Raw genomic sequence first — 12021 nt, forward strand, 5'->3', positions numbered from 1 at the left:
ATATTGTACAGTTTCTCCACATAAGTCATTGATATCTTCATAACAAACCAAATTTAGGAATTTCTAAGTAGACGGCTTTGAGTTTCATTGTATACCAACACATGCAATTTTGCTGGATGTGAGGCAATCCAGGTCTCCTCTTCAAAACAAATTAAAGCAATCTTGAAATAATCACTACCTAACAAAACTTTATTTCACTGTCCAAAAACACAAAGCTTATTTTTTAATGATTAAGAAATCATCTATCTATATGCGTATGTGTGTGTGTGTGTGTGTGTGTGTGTGTGTGTATACATACACAGTGTAATCAACATACACTGACTTTCATGATTTATATTTGAGACTCTGGTGTTTTTGGATGAATAGTACAAGATCTCATGATGTTATTTATAAAAACCCTCTAATTCTACACATTTTTTTTTTTTTTAAATAAAAGATAAAACAAGAGCTGAATAAATGGAGTACAGCCAGAAACAGCTGAGGCTTTCAGGGTGTTTTTGCATACTCATTTATATTTACAAGAAAAAAAAGTGAGCGATGTGGAATACATATCATTTTACAAAACAATTCAGCTTTTCTTCTTAAAGCACCAATGGTAACAGATGAACTTTAAGCTGTACAATTTACAGCATCTTACTGTATGGACTGTATGTGCACAACAGCTCAAATAACTACTGTCATTGTAAAACAACAGGGAAGGAGAGAGTTTACTTGTCAAAGCCATAACAAGCTACAAAATAAAGGGCACCAGGAGAAAGGTCATACAGAAATGGAAGGAATGGGGTCAGAGCTGAGAGTCCTTCGGGTGAGGCAAGCATTTGTGAAGACAGAATATTTATGAGCCACACATTTAATGTTAACATACAATTTTGGGAGAAAAGGCCACAGTGGCACTGAATGGACTAGTGAATGGAAGATGAGCTTGGGCCATCAGTGCAGGACAAAACAGCATAAAGAATAAAACCTAAGTATTTTGCATATTCCATCAGATTTCACTTTAGGAGTTATCTTTGCCAAGAAGTCAGATTTCTCTTTAGAGAGATCTCTGCCAAGAAACAACATAGTAAAATTAATCTCAGTTCTATGAAAACACTTTAAAGCATTCCAAAAAACAAAGTTTCCAAACTGACATTAAGTATACAATAAAAATATAATAAGCACAATAAATTCTTTCTGGAAATAAGATTCCTTTACAAAATTCTTCTTGTGAATAGTAATGTATTTTTAAATAATCCAGTTATTACGTTTGCCATCTGGTCTCCAAGCCAGGCAGGTCACTTCCTTTCCTGTATTTTCATTTGGTGGAAAACTCCAAACTCGATGAAAACTTGCAAGTCGATGAAGTAATACCTAAGACAAAGCAGATACAATGGCAAAAAATAAAAACTCCATTTCCAAAGATGAAATAAACCTAGATCCCTGCTATAACATCTTTAAAAATAATCTCAAGTAGGGGTGCCTGGGTGGCTCAGTCAGTTAAGCATCCGACTTCGGCTCAGGTCATGATCTCGTGGTTCCTGGAGCTTTCTGCCATCAGCGCAGATCCCACTTTGGATCCTCTGTCTCCCTCTCTCTCTGCCTCTCCCCCATGAACATGGGCACGCACATACACACACACTCTCTCTCTCAAAAATAAACAGTTTAAAAAAACAATCTCAAGCATAATATTTACTATCAGAAGAAATTAGAATTTAGAAAGGTCTAAATGAACTTAAGGTATACTCAAAAAGATGGGTGAAACAAGATCTAATTTGATCCTGTACTCTACACATTTTCCTATCTTCTAGGTCAACAGGAGACTTATCTTTTAGTAAGGAATGAGGTTGTCCAAGAAGATGATGACAAAAAAATAACATAAACAGCACTAGAAAGGTAGCTGTAATATGGTCAAATAACACTAAACTTGGAATCAGACACCTCGGTATTGAACTTCAGCTGTGTCACTTAATGGTCACAGAGCTTGGACAGGTCACTTATTCTAAATTTCCACTTCCACTTGGGTAAATTCCCACCATGGAGGGTCAAGATGGTGCCTACTAAGTCAAAACTAAGGCTGTCCCTGCTCTATCCTCTATCCAACCATTGAAAAGAAGGAAGAAAAGGCCTCAAAACTGCACATGCTCCCGAAGACCCTTCCACACCGTCTCAGTTCCCCACACCACAGCTTCCCCTCTTCCTGCCCTGTCTCATAGCGCCCTTCACTCTCAGTACAGGGCCCCCCACAGGGAAGCCAAGCCTCCCAAGGAATCCTTCATCCACTAAGCTCAGTGCTTTTTGGAGCCCATCTCTGCCATTCCCCACTTCTGAAACGCTTCCTCTGTGCCCTCTGGAATTCACGGTCAGGTACCCTTAAGGTGTCATCTTCATTCTCTTCTCTGAAACATGTTCCTCACCCAAGGACACCTTTTCCCTGCAGGATTCTCAGATGACAGCCATTTTGTACCCCATGTTCCCCATCCTACCCGGCCAGGAGATGAAGTAGGTTTCCTCCTTGATGCCCAATGCCATTTCTGGATGACTTTTCTTCTCTAAAATCCTCTAACTGTGAATCAGACCCAGTCACATCATGCTACCTACTATCCCTCTTAACTACAGTCATCTATAGACCCCGAGGCCATTCTCCTCATTCCTGGAAGATCTGGACTCCTCCCTGCCTCATTCATGCTCCCCAACGCTATTCATCATCTTTCCTGGAGATTTCAAGAGCTATGGTGTCCTGGCTTTTCCGTTCTCAACTGCCTTTCTTCTAACGATGGCGTCTTCAACTCACCTCCGTAACTCCCAGGGTCATGCCCTTAACCTTGTCATCATTTCAGCTACAAGTGCCGCCATAATGTTCCAAACCTCCCACTTTCCATCGTGCCTCTATCCTTCCAGCTCATCCCTACTAATAACCAACTGCAATTCTTCCACCAGGTAGGAACCATGTCATACAACCCACTGATTCCACTTACTCACTGTCGCTCACTCACACATGCTACTTCCATACTTAATCACGTTAGAATCCAAGGTTCATCATTACAATCGCTCCTCTTCCGTGTAACTTTAACTCTCTTGCATCTCTCTTGCTAGGTCACACTTGCAAAACAACCCTGGTTAAACCCAACCATGCCTGCGCCCACACAGTCCAACAGAACAGCAGAGACACAACCATGCTCACTAGGTTCCCTCTCAAACTACAAGACCACCAACCCCCCGTGGCTCTTAATACTGACCAGCAATCTTACTACACTTCCGTAGTCCACTTGCCTTGTCAGCCTTTCATACCCCTTTCTCCCCAAACTTCCAATATTTTCTTCTCCATCCTACACAGCGCTCTTTCTTCTTCACTGAGAACATGGAAACAAGTGCCCACTATTACACCCACACACCTAGTCGCACTCAGGCCCCATTCTCGCCCGTCCCTCCTACACTAGGAGCTGTGTGGCTGTACTGTCTGCAATCCTCTCTAGACCATGAGGATTTCTGAGGGGCAGTGGCAAAGGAGAGAGACCAGAAGATTTCATGGAGGGACTTGAGAGAGGAGACATGCGTACCCGGTGAGAAGTCATTAGGAGTCATTATAGTGGTGCAGCTTTGCCGGCTGCTAAGTGTTCCTTACCACCTAGTTTCCAAGCTTGTCTGCACACAACACAACTCCCACCTGGCCAGGCAACCATCAGGAAACGTGCCAAAAAGCCAGAGGAGGAAAGATGCACAGCTGAAGGTTTCCTTACACAATGGCTGCCAGGTAATTAAAAACTCTCGGGAGAAAGGCAGACACAGCGGATTTAGACTTGATGAAGCTACAAACAAGAAATGCCCACTGAGGACACTCAGGGACCTTTCACTCTCTTGCTAAATTTAAAGGTATTTTTACCAGGAGGTAGCTATCCGACCCACAGTACAGAGCTTGGACAACAGATTCTAGATTTTGAAACACGTCCTCTGTGGCGGCTACATGCACGCACATTTGCAGCTACAGGATGGCAGTAACTCTTCTTTCTTCTGTTACTAAACCCTAAGCAAATTTAGGGTAAGGTCTGTGGCTTTACTACTATGTCTGGTTCATGAATGATGCCTTATGGGGTTTTAAAAAGCCCATTTAACAAATAAATGACTCAAGGGCACTTGGGAATGCAGCACTGTGCGAAAACTGTTGTTTTTGCCATGGAATACGGAAAATGGGCCCATCAATGATCCTTCCCTTATAGGGGCCCTTACACTTTCACTTAAGGTTCACAGCTGCTTGGAAAGGGCGTGGTACACAGGCGGCCCGGCAAGTCCACCGAACGGGAAACTGAGGCTGGGGCAGTCTGCAACGCGCTTGCTGTCAGGTCGGGCTCACTCACCTCGCCCGCCGTGTTGGCCAAAGCGATGAGATCCCGCTTGGGTGACCAGACCAGGAAAATGATCTCCTGCGGCAGCTGCTTCTCTCCCACCACCCGGAAGGATGGGAAACAGGTCGGAAAACGCAACATGGGGGCGGCCCCGCAAGGACGCCCCAGTCGGAGGCCGGCAGGGGCCTCCCGCAGCCGCCCCGCCCTCGGGCCTCGCCGGAGAGCTCCGGCCCCGGCGGTACCTGCGAGACCCGCCCCCTCAGCGGCCCACGCGGCCCGGGAGCCCTCTCCCGCCCTCCACCCACCGCGCGCCCGAACCTGCGCACAGCGCCGCCGCCGCCGCGCGCTCCGGGCACTTCCGGCGCCCGGACTTCCTCGCGAGAGGACCAGGAGGCGCGGGCGGAGGGCGCGCGGGCGCGCCCCCGAGGCCGCACGCCTGCTCGTAGGTGAGGCGTGGTCACAAGCGTGTGCGCGCGCCCGCCGGCCCCGGCCCGTTTCCCCGAAATTCGCCCCTCGGCGTCGATGCGCAGGCGTAGGTTTGGGAGTGAGGCCTCAGGGACTGCGGGGGTAAGAAAAGGAGCGCAAACTTTTGGTCCTCATCGGCCGGTGCCTGCATTGACAGCCTGTAAACGGGTTGTTTTCAGTCCCGGTTAGAATCACCTGGAGAGATTTTTTTTTTAACCCCGCCCCGGTAGCACCCCAGACCAATTAAAAGAGAATTGATACGGAATGCGACCCAATATTTATTAAAATTCTAGGTGATCCCAGTTTGCAGCCAAGGTGGGAGGGCCCTGCTCCAAAACCTCTGAGTAGGCGTATATCCCGATTATCCCATTAAGCGTCAACAGTTTATTGGTGGGAGTAGCCCCACCGTAAAAAATGGGGCTGTGGCCTCGGAGCTACCCGAGGATCCACTAGGACGAAGTATCTGGGATCCGCAAACGCACGGGGCATGTGCTCTGCCCTAAAAGGCTTACCGGTCAGCTTGGCCAACTTGTAAGATGTCTCTTTGTGCAGGACAAATTTAAAGGTCAGCATGTTCAAAAAGTTCACGGAAGTTAGGAGTCTGGTTAAGAGAATGGGACCGGATCGTCCTGTGATTCTGGAACTTAAAAATCTCTGGTAGAAAACCCATCTACCTTTCACTTCTTTCCCTTGCTGGAAGGGGAGAGAAGCGATAGAACCTTCCAACTTTAACAAGCCCTATCTTCTTGCCCTCTCTCTGGATATCCCCTGGGAAGTACCAGAGGTAGACTCATTCCTTCAGCAACAAAGATTTGAAGCACTTGTTTTGTGGCACTGTTCTTGACTCCTATCTGATGCTTACCCTGCCCCCTCTCAGAGGTAGGCTTTTTCCCTTGCCTTTGCTGCAGTTTAGCATGACCCCCAAATTCTTCTGGAGGCAACATTTTGAAGGTGAGAATGGACTTACCTTTGGTATCCATGAAGTGCGTTTTCAGGTGTTAACGTTCTGCGGTGGCAGTGATAGATAATCTGGATACTGGGGGCGGGAGGGGGGGGCAGTGTCTATCCACTTAACATTCTTAAAATTGAATGCCCATTTTCTTAAAATTGAAGTTATCCTGATTCTGAACCCTCCTACAGCACATGAAAAGGACTGTCAGTGGAGGAGTCACTGGGTGCTAGCAGACAGAGGAGAGTAGAAGCATTCCCAGAGAACTTCCCAGAAGGTATTACAGCACAGGAAACGGTGTAGGTGTGGGGTTCCAGATGTGGCCAGGAAACAGCAAACGATGTTATGTGGCCATAGCACGTCCCGTGTCCTGGTGGGAGTGGGGGGCGCTGGAAATCAAAGTCGCCACTAACAGTGTTTCCAGCCTTTTTCTCACTGTCCCATAAAGGAGATTTGGGTCTCACCCGCTCCTTTTCTTTGTGTTCCCCGTTCTCTAAGGGAAACCCTGCTTTGGCAAATTGGTTTACTTGTGCTTCTGTGGCACAGCATCAACAGGAAAAGGGAAGAATGCCCAGGTGCTTGTTAAGGAGATAGAAATGCATGGGGGGGGGGGGGGGGGAAGGTGTGTGTGAAGACAATGGAAGAGAAAATAGTCTAAGAAGAATTTCCATGCTCTGTACATCCTCTTCCTAGTGCTCGAGGGGGAAAAACAATGCAAGAACTAGGTGTTTTTGAATGAACATTTTGGTAGCTAGTCTGTTTGACCACTGCAACCCCTTGGGCTAGCTCATGCTGGACATCTTTGCACGTGTTGTAATGGTACAGGGTTGAATTTTGAAGGGCCAGACAGCTGCCAACGGATCGGGAGGGGGGCATATTGTTAACAGCATCACACCGGTTCATTGGTTACTCAAGACCTTAATTCTGGTGCCAGGGGTGATGATGAGTTAGAAGGTAAAGACGGCAGGAAGACTAGGTAGGGGTTGGGGGAGGCACGATTCCAGAGACGTTTCTGAAGTAGGATAGTAAGAACTGATTAGTGATTAGACTGAGGGAATGAAAGTGAGGGATTAGTCAAGACTAAGGTTGGGATATTGAGGCATGCAGACTCAGGGATCGAGAAATGGTCATTGCCGGATTAGGGAGGAGGTAATGAGAAGTTTGAAGGGGAAGCCGGGGGAAGCAGACCGGGGCAAAGGATTGAGTGAGTGAGGACTGTGCTCGGGTGTTGGTCCGGTGTGAAAATCTGTGGTAGCCAACAGGAAGCTGGAACTGCAGGTTTGAGGGGGGGGGGGGGGAGCCCGCGCCCCAGGGCCCGAGCAGATATGTGGGAGTCACTGGATACAGGAACGGAAGACGGAACCATGTGGAATGTGACTAAACTAGGCCATCTGAGTGACTGTTATTTTGAGAGATCTATTTTGAAGTCATAAAATAGGTGAAACACGTAAAATAAGAAATTGACCGAATTTGCTGGAAAGATAAATGTGGAAGATAGGTGTTAGACTCTGTCCTCCATGGCTGCATTTGTTAGGCTACAAAAAACACTGACTCAAAGTGGCACAAGTAATAACTAGAAAGTAGTGCCTCCTGTAAATGACAAGTCCAGAAATAGGGCCAACTTCAAGGCAGGCTAGATCCAGCCACTTGGTGTCCCCAGGGACCAAGCTCAGGGTGTACCTCATCATAAGGCTGGCTCCCCCTGTGGTCACTGGAAAGCCACCCACAGCAACCGGATCTACATGCTTCTGCCTTCAGAGAGAAAACAAAGGGCTCTTTTCAAGACTGAAGTCCCGAGCTGCGCTGTGATTAGACCAACCCCTATCACAAGCGTGTCTGACACCAGTCACAGGTGACGGGTACGGAATATGCCCAATAAAAAGCCTTCCCCAAGAGCTGGAGAGGATGTCAGTCATCTCTCTTCCAAACCCCACGGCAGGCACACAACGGGGAGCGCGGGAAAGACGCCGCCAAAGCCATCAATCAGCACTCTTCAATATGACAACCAATCACAAATACGCAAAGGGTAGTTCTAAGTATGAAAGGCATTTGGCAGAGTGAGTCTACACTGTACCAATTATTCGTGCTGTTTTATTTGTCTCTACGGAAGAAATTCGGAGACCAACCCGTGATTCCCATCTGTAGAAAAAAGTATATATAGGTATGCATAGGAATTTATCCTAAGACAATAGATTTGGCCATTAAGTATGTTTATCATAGGGTTATTTACAATAGTGAAAACATAAACAACTTAGATGTCCAACCATGAGAGACTGATTTTAAAAAATACACTATATCCATACTGAAGAATAAGACTATTGTAAGTAAAAACCGATGTCCAGATGCTGATAAAAAAGAGGATTACAAAATAGTATGTATTCCCAACTCCCATTTTCATGGGGGAAACTTTAGAGTGTCTGTGTAGCTATTTATACAAAAACCTATCTTTGGAATGGTGGTTATCTCTGAGAGGTAGGAATGGAGACGTTTCTTTTCAGTTTCTTTGATTTACCTGGCTTGTGTATTAATTAATTAATTGCAAAGCTAACAGGCAAGCCCTTTGTCTCTTTTTGTCCTCGTGAAGCATATAAAATGTTCAGTCTGATTTCCCTGGTTTCTCCTACTCCTCACCCTTGCACTCACAGGTGAAGAAACTGGGCCCGTCTACTGAGGCTCAGTTTTCTTGGAGCCCACCAGATGTGACGCTTCTAGTCTGCCGTGGTACGAAGCCACTCCATAGTGTGAGAATCTCGTGACTGTCTGGCTAATGGGATAAAACTCCTCTCTCAGAGCTCCAAGATCTGCTTGCTCACTTTGGGTGCTTTTTCCCCTCAGTCTTGTTGAGTTAATACTTACACTGAATCGCCTGAAATCAAATTGTAGAGATCTTATCTTCAGTGTATTGCAATGACCTTCTTAGCTGACCCTCAAGTAATTTAACCCATGTCCTAATGTTCAATTAAAACTGCATCAAATAGGTGAAATTGGATTTTCTTTGCATTTTGTTCAAGCTTTCCTTACCTAGGCAGCTCTAAGCGTATTAGCTTCTGACTCGTGTAGTGCAGTTAGGGTTCTGAGGCACCAAGGAGTAAGTATATTACATGGCACTTCCATTCACTCAATCCGCATTTATGAGCAGCTACCACTTGGTGGGGGAGGAAACGTGTAGCCCGGCCACCCGCCTCCCGGGGTTGTAGGGAGGGTTCGTGAAGTCACATGTGCAGCAGTTGGCTGTCTCTGACATCACTGGGTGCAAGGCACAGCTCCAGAAAGGAGCCAGTGAACACACACCACGGTGTCCACAGGCCATTGCTACCAACAAAGCTTCTAATCTGAACAGAGGAAGTCCAAAAACGTTGATCTAATGCAGGGCATAATTTAAGTACCTTAAAAGAAGGAGAAATGAAAAGACACACACACATGCACATTTTTATTTCACTGGCAAGAGATATACTATTCCACTGGAGACACCAGCAAGGACGTTGTGAAAAGGAGGTAGCACCAGACCAGGATCATTTGTGGGCTATGATTTTATATTTAAAAATTAGTTAAACTTCCCGTAGATGCCTACTATTTTATAGATCACTTTGAAGGAGCCAGACGTCAACTTAAGTGTTTTCCTTAAAATCACCTTCAAAGCTGAATTCTTCTTCTTCTGTCTTTTTTTTTTTTTCTTATTTTTTTGAAAGCTGAATTATTCTACGTGTAAAGCCGTCTAGATAAGGCTGCCAATCTTGCTCAGAGAGCACATCCCAACCCAAAACATACATCTAAACCCTCAGTGTCAGGACAGTCTTCGCACTGACTCTAAATACTTCCCAATATTGTTCAGGTGTGTCTTCCTTGTTTGAGTCCTTATAGGACAGAAGACCAAGCCCTCTCCAGATCTTAGGCAGGCCCACCGTTAGGGACTGAATCATACCTTCTAAATCTAGCCCCCAGTACTTCAGAATGGCACTATATTTGGAGATCGGGCCCTTAAGAAGGAGAGGCCATTAGTGTGGGCCCGAATCCAACCTGACTCATATCCTTAGAAGAAGAGGAAATTTGGACACAAAGGGATACCAGGGACTCACAAGCCTAGAAGAAAGGCTGTGAGAGGACACGGCAAGAAGGTAAGTTCAGGAGAGAGGCATCAGAAATCCAAACTTGCCAACACCTGGACCTTGGACCTCCAGCCTCCAGAACTGTGAGAAAATAAATGACTGTCATTTAAGCCGCCCAGTCTGTGATATTTTGTTATGGCAGCCTTAGCAAAGTAACACACCCACCATCTGAAAACTTCTAGAAAATTCCATGCCTTCATCAAATTTTTTGAGCACCTACAGAAGATGGTATAAAATGGGTAATGACATGAAGAAACCACAATCTTTTGGGGAAATAGAATCTGTACATATAATGGCAGAACAATACATGAAAAGTGCCTCAGGTGTGGCTGCAGAACTCCCAAGTGTTCAGAGAGGAAGGTAGCGGTTGGTAGGGGGACTCCTAGAACACTTCCTGGAGACAGTGGGGCTGGGCCATATGGAGGGATATAGTCCCAACAGAGCAAACGGAATGAGATGAAAACAGTGGGGCAGATTGGAGAAATAAATGAGTCTAAATATCAAACTAAATGTAAGAAAAAAACCTGAAATCCGATCATTCAGGGCCTACAAAGTGACTCTGGCTGTCATTAAATTTTGTAATAGAAGCAAGAAGTGGAATTAAATTTAGCTGTAATAATTTAAGAAAAACATCCTTTTAAAAAGCTCTGTGTCAGATTTAGGAATTTTCCTCTATTAGTGATTTGGGTAGGTATCTTAATGTTCAGATATGCAGATTTCTAATTAGAACAAATGACCTCATCTCCCATCACACTTTACCTCCCAGAGACATTTTACATCCTATTAGTTTATTCCCTGAGAAAAGAAAGAAGCGGTTAGTCCTTAAAATTAGTATTAATTGAGCAGAAGAACAGAATCACCGGATTTCTTATTTTTAACTTCCTAAGAAGTTCAAGTTTTAAAGTACATAATTCCTGACTGTAAGTAATACCCGATCTCCTCAATTCTAAGATGTGCTTTTTTTCACATTTCAATATTTCTGAAACAGGATATACCTAAAATTTAACATGCACAATTAATAAGCTATGGGGTTTCTCCCCCTGAAAAGTTACAATCCCATCAATAGTGCATTTTACAATTGATGGTACCTTAAAACTAAGGAAATGGGGTGATGATAATAACTCCTGGCCAGCAGGACCTGATTCTTGAAGAATCGTGGTCCCTCAGGTGTCTGCGTTTCCAAGGAGATTTCCAGAGATTTTAGCATGGTATCAGGGGCCACCGTGAAAGTCAGGCAATGTTCACGCCCATGGCTGAATCAGAGAAGGGAACACTCCTAATTACTCGGCAAAAGGTTCACATCTCACCCCGTCACCTCTAAATCCACCTCTCTGACCACCATAGCAACCTCCGTGGAAAAAGGGGACAAGGGAAGAGTTTTCTGATGCATGTTAAGTCCAGGGGCTTAGCTCATCTTTTGATGTGGCCGGATATACACCCCCATCAGCTGATCAGGGCCCACGCTGTGCCTTCCACATCACGCATCCAACAAGCCCTACCTTAAAGACCAGAAGGAATTTCCATGCCAGATGGGGTGCAGCTCTTGTACCTTTACTCACAGGGCTCTAGCTAAGCCCAAGCAAGCATGCCTCCAAACCTGCTCTAAAGCAACTATTTGGGAATAGGAGAAAAGTCATTATGTAAATGCAAGCCATTCAAAACTATGGGATCTTAAGGAGATCATGTCAGATACCTAGAGAGAAATAGGGAGAGGAACTGTTTGTTCTCAGAATTCAAACCCAGTCCCTTCACTGCTGATACTGGACCACCAGATGATTACCATTAGGGCTGCAACCCCAGCCATCTGCACTTAACATTTCTCACCAACAGAACGAGAGCCAGACACATGTGCCTCATTTAACATAATCACAGAAAACAGCCTGTGGTATAACTATTATTACATAATGTAGTAATTATATGATAATAATAATGAAGAAACGGGTACGAGTGAATGACCTGGCCAAGGACATATAGTCAGGAAGTGTTCATCAGAACAAGAATGAGAGGTTTTAATCCCCAAACTATGCTGCCTTCTGCTACTACTTTTACAAAGAAATAAAGTTACTGGGGCACCTGGGTGGCTCAGTCAGTTAAGCATCCGACTTCAGCTCAGGTCATGATCTCACGATTCGTGAGTTCAAGCCCCACATCGGGCTCTGCGCTGACACCTCCAACCCTGGAG

The 12021-nt window shown here is 45.4% G+C and overlaps 1 protein-coding gene and 1 long non-coding RNA gene across 3 annotated transcripts in view; one reads left to right on the top strand and one right to left on the bottom strand.

The window, feature by feature from the left end:
• The window catches only part of ANAPC4 (anaphase promoting complex subunit 4), a 33977-nt gene extending 29375 nt beyond the window's left edge, over positions 1 to 4602 (bottom strand). For both annotated transcript variants that reach the window (XM_040486692.1, XM_040486683.1), the window contains exons 1-2: positions 4332 to 4602; positions 1245 to 1350 (exon numbers count right to left, since the gene is read on the bottom strand). In XM_040486692.1, coding sequence (XP_040342626.1) covers positions 1245 to 1350; positions 4332 to 4460 — 235 coding nt within the window. In that variant the 5' untranslated portion in view covers positions 4461 to 4602. The remainder of the gene's footprint in view (positions 1 to 1244; positions 1351 to 4331) is intronic.
• A 36-nt stretch (positions 4603 to 4638) lies between these two features.
• LOC121037347 (uncharacterized) lies at positions 4639 to 8717 on the top strand. The gene is made up of 2 exons (XR_005793730.1): positions 4639 to 4886; positions 8379 to 8717. It is a non-coding gene; the product is annotated as an uncharacterized LOC121037347 (long non-coding RNA).
• Positions 8718 to 12021: the final 3304 nt, after the last annotated feature.

The sequence above is a fragment of the Herpailurus yagouaroundi genome, unplaced genomic scaffold, assembly GCF_014898765.1.
Source record: "Herpailurus yagouaroundi ecotype Mexico unplaced genomic scaffold, PumYag 28, whole genome shotgun sequence".
In the NCBI taxonomy this organism is placed as follows: Eukaryota; Metazoa; Chordata; class Mammalia; order Carnivora; family Felidae; genus Herpailurus; species Herpailurus yagouaroundi.